The sequence below is a fragment of the Triturus cristatus genome, chromosome 7, assembly GCF_964204655.1.
Source record: "Triturus cristatus chromosome 7, aTriCri1.1, whole genome shotgun sequence".
NCBI classification, from domain to species: Eukaryota; Metazoa; Chordata; class Amphibia; order Caudata; family Salamandridae; genus Triturus; species Triturus cristatus.
Genome location: NC_140590.1, coordinates 1,253,862,464 through 1,253,883,229, shown reverse-complemented (window position 1 = coordinate 1,253,883,229; position 20,766 = coordinate 1,253,862,464). Strand labels below are relative to the sequence as shown.

The 20,766-nt window shown below is 44.4% G+C and overlaps 1 protein-coding gene across 5 annotated transcripts in view; it reads left to right on the top strand.

Moving 5' to 3' along the window:
* Positions 1-20,766, top strand: part of HSD3B7 (hydroxy-delta-5-steroid dehydrogenase, 3 beta- and steroid delta-isomerase 7) — a 366,630-nt gene that overhangs the window by 200,597 nt on the left and 145,267 nt on the right. For all 5 annotated transcript variants that reach the window (XM_085618735.1, XM_085618733.1, XM_085618734.1 and 2 more), the window contains exon 2: positions 3,188-3,347. In XM_085618735.1, the coding sequence (XP_085474861.1) occupies positions 3,188-3,347 (160 nt within the window). The remainder of the gene's footprint in view (positions 1-3,187; positions 3,348-20,766) is intronic.

Below are 20,766 nucleotides of genomic sequence, written 5' to 3'. Positions count from 1 at the left end.
TCTCTCTCATGGGATCCAAAGACTGATCCTTTTGATGACAATGGATCTGCTCCCACTACTGTTATTACTGGTGTGTGGGCCAATATGGCAAAGGAGGAGAGACTCTTAGAATTATGTTAGTTACCTGTTCAAGGTTTTTTTACAATGTAATATTTGCAAGTCCTGTGTTGCACAATACACGTCGTCACTTTCTAAGGCCACTCTTTCGCAAACATTATATTCACTCAGTATTGGAGGCCCATTTGTGCTAACTATACCATCAATAACAAAGATTATTCGGCACTTTATAAGACTGTAATTTTGCATGTCTGCGTATTGCTCTTGAAAGGAATAGTCATTATACATTATATACGTTAAAAATGTGATATGGGACATGCTTGTAGTCATTATGTTTGATATGATCCGATACACTTAATGTGCCTGCCCCTGTTAGTGCTCCTAGGGATTTCTGACTTCTAAATCACAAAATACTATACACGCAGTCGCACATGAAAATGTCAAAGAAATGTTTTAAATTTCATTTTTGCTTTCGGTAAATCACGTGCATGTTTTCAATATACCAAGGGGCACCAGAGTTGAGAATGACTCCTAGAGACAACTTCCTTTGCACCTGGCAGTTACAATTTATAAACTGCTGAGTAAACAAAATGTGCTGACTTTTTAGTTTTTTCAAAGAGATAATGGATTGGTGATAAAGGACTTGAGACTTGCTGGTGTTTTATAACCCGAGTAAAAGCGCCCTCTGCAGAGGTCTTACTACAGACGAGTGCAGCAGGACTGTTCTCAGATGTACAGAGGGGGATTATTTTTTTAGTGCTGGCGGAAGTTTAATCCTAGCCCAGTTACACATGCAGCCTTGTGCTGTGCCACAAGTGAACTTCAACTCTTTCTACGATAAGGTTCCCAGCTTCCACTCCTGAATCAGCTCAAAACGCCCCAGGCACTTTTCAACGTGGGCTCAGAGGGCTGTGTACCGTCTCCAATAAAATGTAGGGGTTGCCACCCTGTTGCACCAATCCACCAAGAGATTCCCAGTGTCGAAGGTACGTCACTTCTGGCTTGTTCTAACAACCAAAGCACAGTTGCCCATTAACTAAGGTGTGCCCCGTCAGGTGTGTATGCATGATATTTTTATATAGCGGTGTTGCAGTTTCAGAGCAGTATTCATAACCGGTCATACTGCTATGCCACATTAGTGCTTTGGACGTTATCTAGTTCTCAAGGATGGGAGATGTCAGTGACCTGTGAGGATTCAGACCTGTGATCTGCACAAAGGTTTCAGCAGCAGGCGCTTAATTCGCCGAGATTACCTGCTTTGGCTGTTTCAACTGAATGTCTCTCACTTTTCCTAGAATTTAATGATAAGAGGGATATCGATCACTCCCAGGGCACAAATGCTGAGGATTACAGGATAATAACATGAGGTAATGGGCCTTTGAGGAATACTCTGTCGTGATCTTCATGGGTTTTCAAAAAAAGTGATGTATGAAATGCTTGAATTAATCTCAGCTACTGGTAATTACTCTGGGCCGCATCCCAGTCCATCATTATTTTGCACAACATGCCACCTCAGTTTGGACCCAGCCATATACAAATCAGACTTGACCCTGCTAAATTGGAAACAGCCCAGCCTTAACTGCCAGGCCTGGTGCTCCCTGAACCGGAACACAAGCAATTTAAGACCAGTTCCACCTTTGTTATGGGCACATCAGCTGTATATAGCTTAGTTCCAGTGACACAGTGTGCACGTGAGCCACGTCTGAGCATGTTCATTCCACTTAGCGCGACACTCTAAAGTACACAAAAAATTGATGGATGGAATGCTTGAATTAATCTCAGCCATTGGCTCACTTTTTGTACACTTCTTTAATCTCCATTGGGCCAATATCTCTCATTATCACTTGGAACTAGGCTTAAACTAGGCTTTGGGGAAAGGTTGTGACGTAATGGCCAGAGCTGCTGATGTTGGAGCTGGGAAACCAGGTTTGAGTCTCGGCGTTGGCTCAACATCCTATGATTCTGGGCAAATCACTTAATCTTCCCGCACCTACCAAAAATGAATAAGTCCTTGTGTAATGTAACTGGTGCTCATGTAAAGTGCTCCAATACCTTCGCGTTTGCACTATATAAAAACTGCAACAAGAAGAAATGTGTTAAATAAAAGTTTTTCAGCTCAAAGGCGAGCCTCTCGACTCCAGCTGTTCAACAGCTGGGTCTTAGAACTCACTAAAATCAGGCAGTCCGCTTATTTTCCAATCAGCTAACCCCACACTTACTCTCAAGTCCATTAACAACACAGGTCACCCTAAACAGGTATTATTAAAGACAATAGGTCTGGGGTTGAATGCCTACTTTTTGGCTTTATCAATGCTTGTTTTGCTTGGATCTTGTACAATCCTTATTGTAGAGGAGCTGCCAGGGCCTCACCAATAGAAAAGAAAATATTGGCTAAAAGCAAAAACATGTTTTGGTCTCAAATAGGACACATTACCATAATAGTCCCTGGCAAGGAAAATATTTTGTTAATGAATGTGAAAGATCAAAATGTTGTTACAGAAAAGTTAACCTATAGCACTAGAGGGCTGACTCACTGCCCCATGCTATATGTTGTGGGAAATAAATGTGAATAAAAGAACAGACCAATTGATTTTATTTCTTTTTACAGTTTTGTATAGGGCAAACTGGACCAGAAGGTATTGGAGCGCTTTACATAAGCACCTCTTACATTCCACAGTCACATTCATTGTTTTTGCGGGCATTGGAAGATTAGGTGATTTGCACAGAATTAGAACCTGGTTCCCCAGTTCCAAAGTCGGCAGCTCTGGTCGTAAAGTAAGCGTATTATATATATAATTTTAGTAGAGTCAGAGGGCTAACTTCACACCTAACAACAACAATAGGAAGCTTGATAAAATATATAACTAGCCTCAAAACCAAAGGCCCATTACTTCTGCGTCCAAATGCCTCACGCTTTTCTCTGTTAAGATATAAATGCAATTTCAAGATATCAGTTTTCAGCAGAAATGGTGAAGACAAAAGCTATAAATTAATATAGGAAACGCTTGGGACAGATGAAGGGCATCTGTGGTGCCAAGAAAAGCTAGGCAAAATGGGTAATGGCCGTATGTGACAATGAAATGTGTGCTCCCTGCTGAATCTAACAGTTCCTCCTCTTCCTCCCCTGCAGATGGCGGCCAGACGCAATCAGGTATATCTGGTGACCGGTGGCTGTGGGTTTCTGGGCTGGCACTTAGTGAAGATGCTGGTGGAGCGTTCCGAAGGTGAAATCGCTGAGGTGCGAGTATTTGACCTGTACCTTGATGATAAAATGAAGCACCTTGGCACAGGTAAGAGTTGGAATGCCATATCTGCTCGTTTTGTTAGCACTCTGCTGTCAGATGTGCATCTATCTCTTTAAGGGTAAAGTGATAGCATAGGGACAGAGCAATGTTGCATGTTGTTTTGGCAGTACTTCTTTGCTTGGACAAGGGGACCAGGAGTGATGAAGATTACCAGTAAGTAATAGGGCATTACTCCCAGGTCCCTCCAGTTCTCATCCCATTCATGACATATGGAGCATACCAAAGCCAGAAACCTGGCCTTCCGAACCACCAAGGAACCCCCAGGACACCACACTGAAAGCAGCATCTCAAGTGAAACAAATGGGAGAACCACAGGAAAAAACAGGCAGGAGCACAAAGCCCGCAGCTCTCCCAACCAAAAAAGAGCCGCACCACCCAGAACAAGTAGGAGACAACTAAGGTGAACAAAAAGCTGACCAGCAAGCCTACAGCGCAGCCACACAAGCACAACGAAGAACACCCAACACCACACAACCCAAAGGGCAGCCAACCCACACCGGGAATGCCCCTTAACCAACACCGGAGTAGGAGCACCTACCAAGGAAGCACCAGAGGCAGCCATCAACAGAAGGACAGCGAGTAGGCCACAGACAGAAAAAGACCCAAAATGGCCAAACACACCAGCAAAGCCACAGACAGACCAACAGTGACACAATCAAGGCCTGGAAGAAACAGGACCCACTTCCACAGCTGGAAACACCATCCCTAGAGAGAAACGAAAAGGAGAAGCCACCACAGACCCAAAGGAGGCAACTAACCACAGAAAAAAGACAGGCAGGGCACCCCGGCTCTCAGAGTCACCAACCCCCAAAACTGTCGAGCTGAAGGGAGCCGGCCAAGAAAACCACCATGAAGGTGACAGGCACAGGGAGGACCATAACAGACTGAGCACCCCACAGGGCACAAAAAGCCTGAAAGGGCTCCCTCAGGGCCACAAGGCCGCCAACTGGCAGTGCCCCTCAAGCCGTCCTAGAGACATGGCTGCAGAACCGACAGAGAGCATTACAAAGCAGACAACTGAAGGAACGCCTAACAACGCCAAAGGCTCGCACAACCAAACCCAGAGGAGAGCCCAGGGAAATTCTAAAAATCCACCTGCCCCACCACGAAACGAAGAGCGACATGGCCAAAAACCGAACCAACCCCATCACTACCAGGGAGACCCACAGCAGACCATCCCAAAAAGGACAAAAAAACGCCACCGGGGCCAAGACACATACCGAGAGGACCAGTGAGGAGCAGGACCATACAGCTACACTCCAGACACCCGCAACTGAACCCCAGACAGAAAACTGGGGAACAAGTGCATGAGGAGGAAAAAAACGAAGTCTGGAAACCAGGAAGGGAGGAAGCAACGACCAAGGAGCAAGCCCCCACCAACCTGATGGACCCGGCCACCAGAGAGCTCAGAGGACCCCACTGCCACCAAAAAAAACCCAGAGGAGGACCAGGCCCCACAGCAAAAACATCCAGCACCAACCACCAGTTCAGGCACAGGAATGCCAATAGGCACCAAGACCGGAAGAAGGAGCCAGTGCCGAGGCACAGGGACAGGCCAACAGGCCAAGATGGAGGCACACACAAATAACGCGGAGAAACTGGGACACAACAACCGGAACCCTGCCCAATGAAGCCACAACCACCCCCCCCCAGTGGTGAAACGAAAATGCTTTGTTATTTTGTTTGTGCTTTGTTCCCGTGTTAAGTTAGCATTCGCTGCACCATTTTATGTTCAGCCGCCATTTTGAATCATGTCGTCCGCTATGTATTCTCTGGCTCGAGAAGCAGGCTGTGGAAATGTTAATTTCCCCAAGGTTAGGCCTTGCTCTGCTAATGAATACACTGTTCCTATTAACACATTTCTTTCCCATAGATAGGGGCTTTCTCCCACTAGCCTAGCGCTAGACATGAACAGAACGACTTTGGCAATAAGATAATGTGTGCCCGGTCTCAGAGTCGAGACTCATCTTACTGTACTACTTTGTTTTAGCTGCAACTGCTAGTAAATTTCCATTAGGGGCGGGACATTCTTGGTTCGAAAACGTACATAATGTATCTCTATGTTTGCTGAAGTCAGTCCCTCTGCAGCGATCCTAGGAATCCAGCCGACCTTTCAATGCCTGGCTATAGATACTCAGACTCTCTGTATAGCCTTGAGGAGCAATGACCGAATCTAAAACTTATACCGGCGAGGGTGAACCCAACAGATATCTGCTATCAGGATGAATGAGAATACTGAAAAATGAATTTTTCAAGTCAATGACAGAAAAGAATTTAGCAGAAGAAGGAATCATCGTCAAGAGAGTCGTAAAGTCGGGGACCACCGGAAACTGGGGATTCACTATTTTGTTAATTTCACGCAAATCAATCACAAAATGATAAACAACTTCTTGATACTCAGAGGGACCCGAAGGCATCCTTTTAAGAATGGGAAGAATAGGGCTATTGCAAACATTAGCAGTCATCTCCTCAACCACTCCTTTCTCAATCAAATCCTGCACAAACTTTATCAAAGCTTGCTCACCAGCCTGCAGAATCTTATACTGAGGAATACAGGGTAAAATTGCACCTTCCTTGACACGAATCGAGACGGGCGATATCTCCAACAAACCCACATCTGTGTCGCCCGTTGCACACAATGTGGGTGGCACATCTTGAAATTCAGCAGGGAGGGGCACATCTTTGGACAGACACTGCTTAGCGCTCACCGCATCAGGACCCATCGTCATATAGACGCCAGCTGGGAGCAGTAAATTGTAGCATGCAATTTCTTTAACAAGTGCAAACCCATCAAATTCTCTCCACAATTGGACGTCAACAAGAATGGCAAATCTACAGTGAAAGGACCAATAGTCAATGCAAAAGACTTTGAAATGGGGCTCACCACCAGTACACCAGAGGATCCTGCCAAAACATTATTATGGCCAGACAGAGTCGCCCCAGGGACCAAGGAACGAGAAATAGAGCTGTTCATTGCACCTGTATCCACCAAAAATTCCTTAGTCGAACCTTGGACATCCGCACTAACATACGGACCTCGCTGGTCTACAGGTATCAAAACTGGTCCCTCACTCTGTCCCCGGCTGTCCTAGCCGTAGGACATCCCGGTCACCTCATCCGTATCATAGTCATCATGATAATACTGTTTGCCCCGAGGGTCGTTAAAGTAGTTCTGATCAGTATGACCCTGAGGTGCCACAGCCTTCTGAGCGCTGTCCTGCCCACCACCATCATGACCCCGTCCACGAGACCCTCGTCCTCTTGGGACTGCCACCTTCTGCAGAAGTACAGGATACTTGCTGCGCCAGTGTCCCTCCTCCTTACAATACGCACACTGATTCGTCCCACCGGCGTGGTATTCCTGCTAGTACGGGGAAGCTGTCGGGCCATACTAGCACGTCCTCTACAATTCCCTCTAGAATCCTGCTGCAACAACACCTTCGTCTTCAAATCCTTGTGCTTCTTTTCTGCCTTCTCCTTATCGTCCCTGTGCTTGTAATACTGCGCCATATTCAAAATAACAGAAGGGGAAGATGTGGACCAGGTGCTCTCGGAAGCCTGTAATCGAGTCACAATTTCGGGAAGCAAATTTGAAACAAATCTATTAACAAACAAACGCACACCACCTTCGATCGACAAGTCCTGCCGACTATAATCTAGAAAAACACCTTAAAACTGAGTGAAAAAATCACACACTCTCATCTTTCTTCTGCCGACAAGCCGAGAGATTGTCCCAATCAACCTTACTGGGCAGGTTAAGAGATTTCATGTATGCAATGATACGACCAGGCAAAACAAGTATTTCTGCTTTAGGCTTTTCACCAGGCTTCCTCTCCTGGTCCCATACTTTAAGTTTAACCCAGGTACCACCCAATTCCGCAACATGATCCTGTGTGTGTACTTGTCGTCAAATATCAAGCGGAACCAACAAACCAAAGAACATTTCAATATCCGCAAGCGTCATTACAGTTGAGGAGGCTGCCTCAGTCAATTCTTTGTAATATGCAGTACGATTTTTCCTAGGGTCAGGTAACTGAGTCTTAAGGGACAAGACCTCACTCATTTTCCATGGAGTATAAACCCACTGTTCTTGGAAACGGGCCGCTACCCCTGGTCTAGTAACAACATTATGCTGATCCCGCAGCTCTGGTATTTCAGGGTGATATTAGGGTGGACCTCCCTCATTGGAAACTGAGATAATGTCTTCGGGCTCTTCTCAAGCAGCCTACCCCGATGAGCAACCAACGTCACTACATTACTAAAAACTTGACCAGGCGCCATGTCAGCAACGTACACGTGATCCTTAATATCATAGATATTCTGCAGTGCTGCATCATTCAAACACTGCTCCCAAAGTCCAATCAAAGTAGTCGTTGTACAAAAGGCTCATTATCATTCATCACACTCCATACATCCTCCACACCATAAATGGGGTTTCGGGCCCACTGCGCAGCCTGATCAGCCATTACCTGTTTCTCTGCCTCCCTTATATCAGATCGTACCAACGTTCGCCCCAATCTTTCCTTAAATTTCGTCCAGAATTTATCCTCAGGGCCGCGTACTGGCGTCCCACCACTCTGTAATGTCGGGGAATGGAGAAACACAGTGGGAGTGATAACAGAGGTAGTGGGCATTAACGTCGCTGCTGGCTGTGTCATGGGTGTAAGAGCTGGCAAAAGGGATGCCGAAGCAATAGGTGTTGCAGGAATGCTAACAGTTGTAGTTGTCACAAACGGCGAAGACAAAGAGGACAGGAGGTGCCGTGGCCAAGGCAGTCTGATACACAGTAACAGCAGCAGAAACATCAGAGACAGAAGAACCGGGTAGCTGGGCCTGTGGGGTAAGAGCGGGATATACCATCTGCAGGGCATATGGAGGTGGGGTCGAGCATCTAGCAATTCTTCTACAAAGGCATAATTTTCTTCTCGGGCTACATAAGATTTAATAATATTTAGTCGAAACCTCCTATCTCCACGTTCAATTCCTATCTCCTGTTTCTCCCTATTATGCGCTACAGCTTTCGGAGTCAATGTTTGCATTCTCCCCTTCCGGGCGTCTTTCTCTGCTTTCATTCGCCTCTGTTTAGCCTCTTTTTGCCATGTTCTGAGGGAATCAAACATAGACTGCCTGCTTCTTCTCGCAAACAACTTCTCCTGTAAAAACCCAATTTTTTGTTCATCAAAAGTGTCCGTCATTGGCCACTGCAGCTAGGCATTGTCCCTTATATATTTGTGCCATAATGTACTAAAGATAAAAGGGCCAAGGCCATGTTTTACATACAGATCAAAATTCAGAGTGCCTTCTGGAGCTGCTGGCTGACTTTCTTCCAGTCGAGCATCAGCAGAACAACAACGACAACAAGAAACCAAAAAGCGACTGAACACCGGCATTTTCAAAAGTAAGCCAAATTCGTTATGTTGCCCGGCAAAGTGTTCACAAACACTTTGTATCCAAATCGGTCCTCAGACTGTCCAAAATGCAGACCAAAATCGGTCCTCAGACCGTGCCAAAGACTAACCAAAATGGTACCATATCCACAAAGAACCAAAACAAACTCACCTGGTGCACACAGGTCAAATGAATTTACTCTCCACTGCCGACTCTTCGGACCAAATGGTCAAATCCAAGGTTTTGCCTTTCAGGACCCCAGTCGGGATGACCACTGGGCAAGGCACCGCCCGGCCAAACAGACGGGGCAGCTGGGAGTACAGGACTCTCTCGTGCAGAGATCCCTGGTCCACCCGTCTGACCCAACGATGGCTCTGAAGTCCACACCCGTCGGTGGGTGAGGATGGGTCACCCGATGGCGTCCCTATTCGGGCGCCAACTGAAGGAAGAGACCCGATTAGGGCCACCAGGGTCACTTGCGACCCCCTCTCAGCCTTCCATACAAATGAAGAGTCGGTCAGACAGTAGAGAATACAAACCAAGTATATTTTATTCAGGTACACTGGAGCGGAGTCCAGTCTGACCAGCCTCCTTAGATTGCGGCAGTCAGCATTGTAAGGCTTAAAAATACATTTCCAACACCCCTAAAGACACGTCCAGACTGGAATTTTCCAGTTAGTAGCCGGTGAACAAAGGAGATACAGAAAGATGGGTTGCAATCCGGAGACCGGGCACACATTATCTTACAGTCAAGGTTACTCTGCCTACCCCCGCCTCTCTGAGGGGTGGGAGCAGGCCTATCTAGACAGAAAGGTATGTGATAAAAAAAGGTCTATTCATTAGCAAAGCAAAACACAACCTGCAGAGAGGCCAGCGTTTGAATGTGCAGGGAACTTGAACTCCTCAACACAACCTGACCACACTAAAGAGGTTTCATTCTTCCAGAGAAGGGTCAGAAGAAATGAAGACTCTCCTTGCTTGCTTCTAAAAAAAAGTGCAATAAAACCACGTAGCTTTTATAGATTTCTTCCTTTTTGCCTTAACAAATTTGACAGCTGCTATTGCCGAGGACTTTAATGTCCCACCTACCACCCTGACAGTCGAAAAATTGCATAAGCACAAAGCGTGCAAAATTATCTACCCCAAGATATGTACCTACACTTCAAAATCTGCTGTTTGTGGTGGTTATTTGACACTTACACACAGCATGGTTTTGAACAGCATTCTCTTCCTGACTAGTTATTTTAAGGCTGGAAGGCGGAGTGCATGACGATTATTCCTTTGGATTAGGCCAGGATCCCCAAAAACTCTGGCTCAAGCACTTGGGAGTTTCCCTATTGTGTAGCTCCAGTGCACAGGCTTAAGAGATGACGGTTCACCACCTCGCGACTAGAGGAGTCATGGTTTATTTTAGGAGACAGAGGAATGTCAACACTGAGTCATGAGTTATTTGTCAACCACACTATGCTTATGCACGTCTTCCAACCTTTGGCGTTACCCCAAGCTGCTATTATAAACACCTGACTATTCCAGGACCCATTGTCTTTCGGACTTTGAAGCCTGGCAGCAGTGGTTAAAGTGCATACAATAAAATATTGGAGCTGTGATGCACGCAAAGGAAGCAGAGTGAGCTTAGAATTTGGGTCAAAGGAGTGACTAAAAAAACAAACTATTTTGTGACTTTTTTCCGTCTTACACCTTCAGTTAACTACATATTAAATAAGGCACACCTTAAATGAAAAATAAATGCAAATACGTTATTCTGTGGGGAATGCACTACCATACATTATGAAACCTCTATTAGTTAACGCATGGTAGAGGTCTGTGTCTTTACCCAGAGAGCCACAGAATGAAATCCTGGTTGGTGCAGTGGAGAATAGTGACTTGTGTATATTTAGTGCTACGAGGTCCCATTCTGTGACAGAAAGCACAGTGAATAGGTAAGTCATTATTTTAAACTTGCATTACTCACAGTTACAAAAAGCGCAAAAAGCGTTAAGATAAAAAAGGGCTCCAAAATATAGATTTTAGTAATACCCAGACTCTACATGGTGCTGTTTTCTTTATAACGGTCCTTTAAAAGCACCCACTTCACAGCTTAGCTGGTAACTCTCTTGCAATACCAATAAAAAAATAATGAATCTGTGTCACCAGGAAGCTTCAAGTGATTCCATCAATTAAACCAATACCGGCTTCCAAGCATCCTTTACATTTGCAGATTAACTATTTGTCCAATAGGGGTGGGCAGAGTTCGTGGAATTTGGTTCTGCGTAACCACACGGAATTACATAAAAATTCCACCAGATTCCTCTTGTCTTTAGATATTAACTGCTATCCGCAGAGGCCAATGCCTAGTGGATTGCCTTTTTAAACCGATAACTTCCAGTGTCTGTTCTCTCTCAATCCCATTCCTCTTTCCCCGGGGCTACGGTTAACTCACATATTGCTTCTGTGTGTGGCTAGATGTGAATATTGAAAGTGCAGAAAATTAAATCTCTCACATTTGATCAGAACGAAAAGTTTAGTGCTTTCTGGCCGAGATCCGCGTGCTGTTTGCATGCTGCCATTGCGCACACATCATTCGGAGATGGGATCTGTCATCACCATAGCTCTCGTTCAGGACTTGCATGACCACAATTATTGTCCTGATTTCTTACAGGCCATCTTCATTACTCCAAGTCCTAGTCTTCCTTTTCACGGCTGTTACGTGCTTGGCGGCTCACCCGACATGCATAAGGATTGCGATGCGGAAGACGGATACGGTGGTAATAAGCAGCACTAGTAGTAAGACAAAAGTTACCGTAAAGCAGTGGTTTTATCCGATAACGAGGCACAACCGTAGGCCAGTGATTCCTAGTGTGAAGAGGTGCCCATTTGCCCACTTCAGGCGACAAAGACAGGCTCACAGAAGGATGATCATTGTCCTTTATTCTATTGGTCAGTTAGTGATACTCCAATTAGCGCCTTGTGACCAATTTTGATGAAAAGGCGCTCTACTAATGTATCTATTAATATAGGGTGTGTAGAATTGTGAAGGATTTTTCCCAGCAAACATTGTGAAGGCTTGTTTTTCCAAACTTGCAAAAAGTTTAATAAAGGTGTTTTTGGAAAAATGTTGTGAAAATTATGTGCAAAATTAACCTCCCTAAAAATAAATTTACATAAACTTTCTTCTGTGAATGATGCAGTGATTTTCACTTGTAGAAGTGTACAGGAGCAATATATAGGCCTCACACCCCTGGTTATTAGTAGTGGAAATATTCAGTGCAATTGTTTTCATTTTAGCACCTTGAGTCTTTCCTGGCCTTTTTCGCACCTGCTTTGCTCTGCCTGCCTGAGTGATTCCATGGTCTTTGAGTGGGGGTGTTAGCTGCTCTCATCAGACATTCTCTAAAGAGTCTTCTGCCCACCCCGCCTCCTGTCCTTCACTGGTTTCTGACAGCCACACTCATCCAATGCAATGACTCATGCTAGTTAGCTTTCTTGTAGGTGGAGCCCATCCCATCGTGATCTTGAGTGAATATTTCGATCTGCCCTTGGCCCACTGTAAAAGCAGTTTTATGATCCATGGGTGTACCGCTTTTCCCTCTGCATTAGTCATTGCGTGGTTTTGCCTGCAGCTCACTCTGGGTGGTTCCTGTTATTAATGATTCCGAGCACTACTTAACTCGAGAAGTTTTCCCTGCAGCTCCTTATTCCCACTGACCTTTGTCTTCTCCTCTGGCTTGACAGCACAGGTGTCCCTGACCTTGTGTGATCAACAGAATAAGAGTTTTAAGAAGTATTACTGAGCGAGGGGCTTTAGCTCTACCCACATGCCCATATCTTCGAGTACAGAATTTGATTGGACTGGAGTTATGTGCTTTTATGGTGGCAAGCTAATAATCAAGGCTATGAGATTCAAATGTTTATTATGAAAAGTTATGACAAAGGCAATAGACATGATGTATTTATTGTGAAAAACATGTTAAATCCGTACGCATTTAAAGGTGGATTCTAAATACTCTAGGCAGTTTCTGCATGAAAGGGGCCTGCAATGGGTGTTACTGCGGGTGTTTCACCACAGCACCCATTGCTTTTTGACGCTGACCCAGATTTGCAAGGAGCTGTAAATCTGAGGTGGCACCAAAAACTAACACCATGCAAAAGCAGGCGTTAGATTGGCGCAGCGAGGAGAAATACTTTTATTTCTTCTCGTTTTTTGCTTTCTGCAGCAAAAGAGCACAACGCCATTAATGATTGTTTTTGTGCAGGAAGGTGTCCCTTCCTGAACAAAAACAATCTTCAGATAATAGTGACCTGTTGCTTCTCTCTGTGCTGCAGAAGCACATAGAACTAGCTAATCTCCATTATTGATATTTTATGTGCAGGAGGGGACACCTTCTTGCACATAAACAATAATCCCTGCAACACAGGCACCCTTGTACTATGGCGCAAGGGTGTCTGTGTTGGCGCTAGGCAGCTATTTTTAGCGTCGGCTAAAGGGAAAACACAGGGGTGCTCTGTGTTCTAGTAAATACGGCGGATCCCTGTATTTTTTAAATGACGCAGCGCAGTGCTGCAAAATTTGCTGCAGCGCTACGCTGTGACATTTCCTCATAAATATGCCCCACTTGTAAAGCCTGCAGAGAGGTATTTTGGAATTTCACAGATTATGATAGTAGACAAATATTTTGGCATTGGTTAACCCGCTCTGTCAAACCCTGGGGTTAGAAGATTTGCACTTCGATAATCTGTGTTAGGCCATTTTAGGAGAGATAGTATGTTGTGTTGTCAGTTGTAATTTTGTATACAGTTATAATTTTATGACTAGAAGCCTGATGGTTCACTTGGGATGGGGGACCCTCATGCTCAATACAGTAGGTCTGAGTGTGTTATTGTGAAAAGTCTGTGATAAAGGCTATGAGCCAGATTGTCATAATTTTTCATAATAAATAGATTAGACCTACCTTTTCACAGTGAAACAAAGGAATAGGCCTGGCTTATATATTGTGAAACATATTTGTCAACCACAATAGGCCTATAACATTATATTGTTAATGAACTGTGGTATAGGCTTTGTGAGGATATCAGTGTGTTTAATAGTGTGGTTGTGCTACCTCACCATGTGATAAAGTTAAAAAAATGTCTGGATCAAGTCAAGGTAGTTTGCAAATCTTAGCTCAACCCTGGTACCAACGCAGCTGAATAAGAAAGAAACACGACACAAAGGAAATAAAACACCAATTTAAAAACCAGGTCTTAGTTTTATTAATTTTTAAACCTCAAAATGAGCAAAATTAACCAGAGGGTTCCAGAGACATAAATTATTAAAGAAATATTAAATCACTGCTTTTCATTCAAATTGCAAATCATAGGCAACTATTGTGGTTAACGGTTACTTTGAAAACGTTTGAAAACTTTTGTAAAGTTGTAAACTAGTATTCCATCCAACTTTGGTGATCAACTCTGGCCGGGAGAGAGTCACAAGGGCCAATGAGACTTCCTTGGGCAGTTACCTTGCAGTCAAAGAAGTCTCCAGTCCAGTTACAGATTCTACGAGCGCAGGCCATAGACTTCCATGGAGTGGTCCTGATGCAAGTGATACAGGATGTTGATCCAGTGATGGGGTCTTCCTGTGGCTACTGCTTGGTCCACGGTCACGTTGGGTGACTTTGGCCACCAGATTAACATTCCTTGATGTCCAGTTGAGGTCCTGCCAAAAACCAGTTGCCACTGATCTACTCGTCTCCAGCTACAGCAAAATCAGCGGTTCCATTTAACTGGTGATAACTCCTAGCTTGGGCAACCAAACTACACTCCGATGACTCTCCCAGGCCCAGCAGCCTCAGGTGCAATTTTTGAGGGTCGGGACGCGGTCTTCCAGGCTGCACTGTGATGATCAGGCAATCTTGGCTATCTACTCACCAAGGCATGCTTTTTCAGCTTTTGTGGCCCTGTAACTGTAACAGAAAGTCAGCCTACTGACTCCTGGAGTCACTTCTTCTGTCTGAGGCTTGGGAAAGACTTTTCCTCAAGCAGGGTACCACAGGCACGGTCCTTTCTTTGCTAGCCCAAGGAGTAGCAGGTGTAGTCCAGTCTTGGTGCAGCCTCGCTTTACTGGGTCAAGGTAACAGCAGGGTAGTACTTCTTTGGTCCACTCTGCAGTGCAAATGTAATCTGAGGTCTGGGCGCCACTTTTTTGTCCAGAACTTGCCCTTGTGTAATGAGGTGGCTACTAGCCAAGGACCTTCTAGGTCCCAAACTGCCTGATAGCAACTTTCTGCAAGGTGTGGCATCTAGCTTTCCCAGAGTGCAATATTCTGCCTACTCCCAAGATGGCAGAACCCCTCTCTTGGTGTGTGAAGCTTGGTAGCCCACCCTAGAGGTGTGGCTACCTAAGGGCTTCAAGCCTACAGGAATAATGTTTGGCAACTGATTTTCCCTCTCTGTCCGCAACGTCAGCCAGTCTATCAGAACAAAAGAGCAGCCCCCTCGTGTGTGTCCAACATTTGCCCATCAGAGATGGCTTCCCCTTTGAAGATCGCCTTTTGAACTTACTCCCTGTTTGCCTTCCTGCCAGGGAGAGGTAACACCTCTTCCAACTTCAGGCCCTATGTGTTCCTTCTTGGGTCGTTCACACCTCCCCCCAAGAGGGCAGAAGGCTGTTTTTTGGCCAGCAATCGTAAATGATCACTGGAAAATGTTTGGCAACAGAGATGCAACTTTTTTGAGTTGCCATTCACACAAAAGTTACATTAAATTCGACTTCAGTATCAGGTTGGATTTAATGCAACAGTTCTTTTGATACCTCACAATACCAACGTTAGTAGTTCCATTCACAAGTTAGCACAGCTGAGTGGTTAGCGTATAACCCTGAACTCCCCAATGGGGCAACAAGCCTTTCTACAGTAAAGATGACAATTTGGGGGTTTTACTGTAGCAATACATAAAGCAATATGTTACATTTTTTAATATACAGCACCTTTCCTTAGGGCCTGATAGGTCTGCCTTAGGGGTGACTTATAAATATATTAAAAAGGAAGGTCTGGTCTTTGTGATTATTTTAAATGGTAAAGTTGTGTTAAAAGTTTGAAAACCGCTCTGCCAGCCAGCAGTGGCATGCTGGGAGCCATGCTTGGCTTTGTCACACTCATGATGGCACAAATAGTATTGCAGTGCTCGAGGGACACTTTAGTTTACAGGCCCAGGATACCCCTGGTACCATATTCTAGGGACATATGAGTAAGTTAACATATGGCAATTGTGTTTGAACCAATCAGACATACACCTTTTAATGGTCTGAGCAATGGCACTGAGTTCCGGTTAGCAGGCCTCAGTACACCTTCAGAGTCAAAAAACCAGTTGCATTGGTCCAAAGGGAGATCATGCAAAGAGAGGCATTTCCTTACAGGCTTGTAGACAGCTATTTTGTTACTTATGTCTCACAGATGACCGCAGTAAGCAAGGGCGTTAGTGGTGTTCCTCCTCTTTGACAAGCCCTAGAGGTAAAAGATTTTCTCTGTAGTAGGCCCTTTGAGAAAGGTTGTATACTGTTTTGCCAGCTGTAATATTTGTACATATTTGTAATTGAATAACGGGGTGCTGGCTTAAGAGCAGTTCTGTAGGTCTGAGTTGTTTATGATGACAATGACTGTGATAAAAGCGATAGGAATGATTGGTTCATTGGGAAACATCATGGCAGATGCCATAGGTCTCATTTGTTAATGTGAAAACTTCATACAAAGGTAGTAGGCATGATTTTTACATTATGAAACACACATGTTAAAGCCAATAGGCCTATAAAGGAGGATTGTTATTACAATATATAAAAATCCTGCATACATGTGTTTTGTCACCTGGAATCTCACAGATTACCTTAGTAGACAAGGTAGATGGTGTTGGTTACCCTCTTTAACCAGCTCCGAGGGTTTAATAAGAATGTACTGTAAAAATGTTTTCAGGAATCTCTTCAAATGTCCTCACAGACTTAATTGCTTGCCAGGATACTTATAATCAAAAGGTTAATTAGAAAATAGACATATAGAGAAGGGCTTTGGGACAGCTCTCTTTTGCCATTGGTCTGTATAAGTATAAGGACCACTCCGCTTCCACGCATGACAGCATACAGCATGTACCAATGGGTCAGCCCACTTCAGCTACTGGCTCTATTACACACTGGGCGATGGCATTTATTTGATCACATGGGCACATCCACCTGGAAATGAGTGTGCTTCAGTGCCAGGGCTGGTGGGACCGTCTTTTAGGTTACTATTTTCTCCCTATATACGCATCCTCTTTCATCTTTTTTCTTATCCTCTTTTAATTGTCATTGTTTTAGATCATACTGCAGCTCCCCAGACAGGGCTAACAGGGAGCTTGGTTGTCATTAATTTAATCTGTAGCGCACCACATGCAATGCGACTACTACCTCTAAACCAGGTGACCATGATGAAGTGGTATTGGCCATCTGGAGTGGTAAAAAAGTGATACACTATGCTCAACATGTAAAATGTAGTAACTGTGCTGGCACTACTTAACTATCTCACAACATTGCACAATGTAAAATTCCATTGCAAGATGGCCACCCACTTCTATGTTTAATTGTATTTGTTATTGTAAGCATATTCCTGCCATCTTTAGGTGGGTGCATGTTTTCTTTCTACTTTTATTCATTGAATTTATCTTGCATATATTTGTGTGTGTGATTGTGGTTGTGTGAGTGGGTGAATGCAAGAATGGGTCAATCGGTGGATGAATGGATGCATGAGCATACAGATCAGTGAAAGGGTAAATGTATGATGACTTATTTTGTACCTAAAGACTTCGATGACTGGAGAGGCACTTTCACTTATAGACCAGACCGGTTGAAATGGCCAGTGCTTGTTTTTTTAAATTTTTTTTATCAAGGGACAGTTTTTACGATATTGTCCTCATTTGTATAAATAATAGTTTGGGTCACTGCTGGGTTGGTCTGGCCATACAGGATATGGCAAGAGTGATTTCAGGAACTAATGGTTTGAGGGATTATTGGTCCGCTCAATACACAAAAGCAGCCAGGAGGGTGTAAGTACAAAGTTTATTCTTTTTGCTGTCTTACATTTCTATGGCACACGATTTACCATAAGGGAGCTATCTCAACCCTTTCTATATTCCGGAGCTGACTTTGCATACCATTCTGAGGTTTCTATTGCAAACGGGACTCTGCATTGACTTTTAGGGATTTGCACTAAGTAGGGTGTAGGAATGTGCGGCAGGTGTGCAACTACCTGGTGTAAACAGGTACTGCTCCTGAGTATTGTGTCAAACCGTTATGTACAGGAATATTTCACAAGCCTCTTTTCAGAAGCCTTTGTGCACAGGTAGAGAGAGTAGTGCAACAAGGATGCCAGTGGGGCCTAGTGCAGGCAAGGGAAATAGGCCCTCGTCTTTACCTAAGGAACAAGTAAAGCCCAGGAGTCTGATGTCATCCTTCCTTTTCCCCACCACTAAAAAGCAATAAGGGGCTGTTTTCAGAAAATAATACAAGAATTGCATGTTCTGCTAACAGCATGTCCCTTGACAGGAGTGTTTAGGTGGGTTTCTTCATTCACCCTCCAAGACAAAATCTAATTTCCTTTAGAAAGTCGCTAAAAAGCCTCTGGTTTTCCAAATAAATCTGATCCGTATATGTGCAAGACCTCCTTTGATGTTTTTAGAAGTATAAAGGACCTTTTTTTCTTCTTTGTCTTCTATTTTATCATCCTTCCTCCTCTCACGTGTAGCACTACAGGCCTCTTTGAAAAATAATAAATACACCCTGAATATGTTTATTCCCATCACATGATTAAAAACCACTAGAATCCTTTACTGGATTCTTCGTACTCACTCCATCTACATGTTTCTGCACAGTGCGCCTCAAATGGCCAGGTGTATTCACCAGGACAAGTGTCTTTTTTATTAAGTGCCTCCACCCAAGGTAGTGATGTAGAAATAATGTCCCATAAATGCAGAGATTCAATGCAACAATATATCTCAGACCTGTATAAAGCAACTGTGCTTCTCAGTTTATGACTCCATACCAAACATACACACATTATCAGAGGCTTGTTCCAACCTGGCACAGGTTTTAGGCGCATATACCATCTCATGCTGTTTACAAAGCAATACAAGATTGCAACATATCGGCAGGATACTATCGACCCTATAAAGAAAAAATACACACCAGCAAAAACTCACTGGGGCTATTTTATTCATGCATTATAACATAGAGACTTGCTAAATATGTTATATAATGTTCATATATATAAAATTATAGCGTATAACAATCCTTGTTAGTTGTGCGTATGCCATCTGAATTATGTGACCACATGACATCATGACATGTACCCACTCTTACGCACTGCTCTTCATTGCGTTTTTTCCCCTGCTGCTGCTGTACTGCATTGGCAAACAATCATTTCACTTTTTTGCATTGGCAGAAAGCATTGGCCAAACCAACAGGTCACAAACGTGAGTCCTATTGGTTTAGCCAATGCTTGTTTAAGACTTATCTTATGCTCCCAAACCAGCCCTGGATAAAGCCACCCAATCACTGTCACCTGCCAAAGGTCCTTTATCGGTTTAGGGGGACTGTCGGGTTCTCCTTCCTCAATCGCTTTTAGTACAGGCTTTAGGGTGACAGCAGTATTTCCTTACTTTATGGATTTCAGTAAAGGTTGTAGGGGGGTTAAACAGTATCACTTTCCTCTATTGATTTCTTTATAAGTTGTAAGGTGTCAAACAATATCGCCTCCCTCTATCACTTTTGGTACAAGTTGTAGGGTGATGAGTAGTATCTCATTCCTCTATGTCTTTCAGTACAGGTTGTAGTGTGACAGGCAGTATTACCTTCCTTTCTCACTTTCAGTTCAGGTAGTGGGGTGAGGGGCAGTATCGCCTTCCTGTATCTTTTTCAGCACAGGTTGTAGTGAGACAGGCAGTATTGCCTTCCTCTGTCGCTTTCATTACAGGTTGTGGGGTGATGAGCAGTATCGCCTTCCTCTGTTGCTTTCACTACAGGTTGTAGTGTGGCGGGCAGTATCTCCTTCCTCTGTCGCTTTCAGTACAGAATGTAGTGTGACGGGTAGTTTCACCTTCCTTGGTCGCTTTCAGTACAGGTTGTGGGGTGATGAGCAGTATCGCCTTCCTCTGCCGCTTTCACTACAGGTTGTAGTGTGGTGGGCAGTATCTCCTTCCTCTCTCGCTTTTAGTACAGAATGTAGTGTGACGGGGAGTTTCGCCTTCCTCTGTCACTTTCAGTACAGGTTGTGGGGTGATGAGCAGTATCGCTTTCCTCTGCAGCTTTTAGTACAGGTTGTGGGATGATGTGCATTATCTCCTTCCTCTGTTGCTTTCTGTGCAAGTTGTAGGGTGACAAGCAGTACCTCCTTCCTCTGTATCTTTCTGTGCAGGTTGTATGGTGATTAGCAGTATCTTCTTCCTCTGTCGCTTTCAGTACAGAATGTAGTGTGACGGATAGTGTCGCCTTCCTCTGTCGCTCTCAGTTTAGGTTGTGGGGTGATGAGCAGTATCTCCCTTCCTCTGTGGCTTTCAGTGCACGTTGTAGGGTTACGAGCAGTATCTTCTTCCTCTGTTGCTTTCTGTGCAGGTTGTATGGTGATTAGCAGTATCTCCTTCCTCTGTTGCTTTCTGTACAGAATGTAGTGTGATGCGTAGTGTCGCCTTCCTCTGTCGCTTTCAGTACAGGTTGTGGGGTGATGAGCAGTATCGCCTTCCTCTGCCGCTTTCAGTACAGAATGCAGTGTGACGGGTAGTGTCGCCTTCTCTGTCGCTTTCAGTACAGGTTGTGGGGTGATGAGCAGCATCGCCTTCCTCTGTCGCTTTCAGTACAGGTTGTGGGGTGATGAGCAGTATCGCCCTTCCTCTGTTGCTTTCAGTGCAGGTTGTAGGGTGATGAGCAGTATCTCCTTCCTCCGTTGCTTTCTGTGCAGGTTGTATGGTGATTAGAAGTATTTCCTTCCTCTGTCGCTTTCAGTACAGAATGTAGTTTGATGGG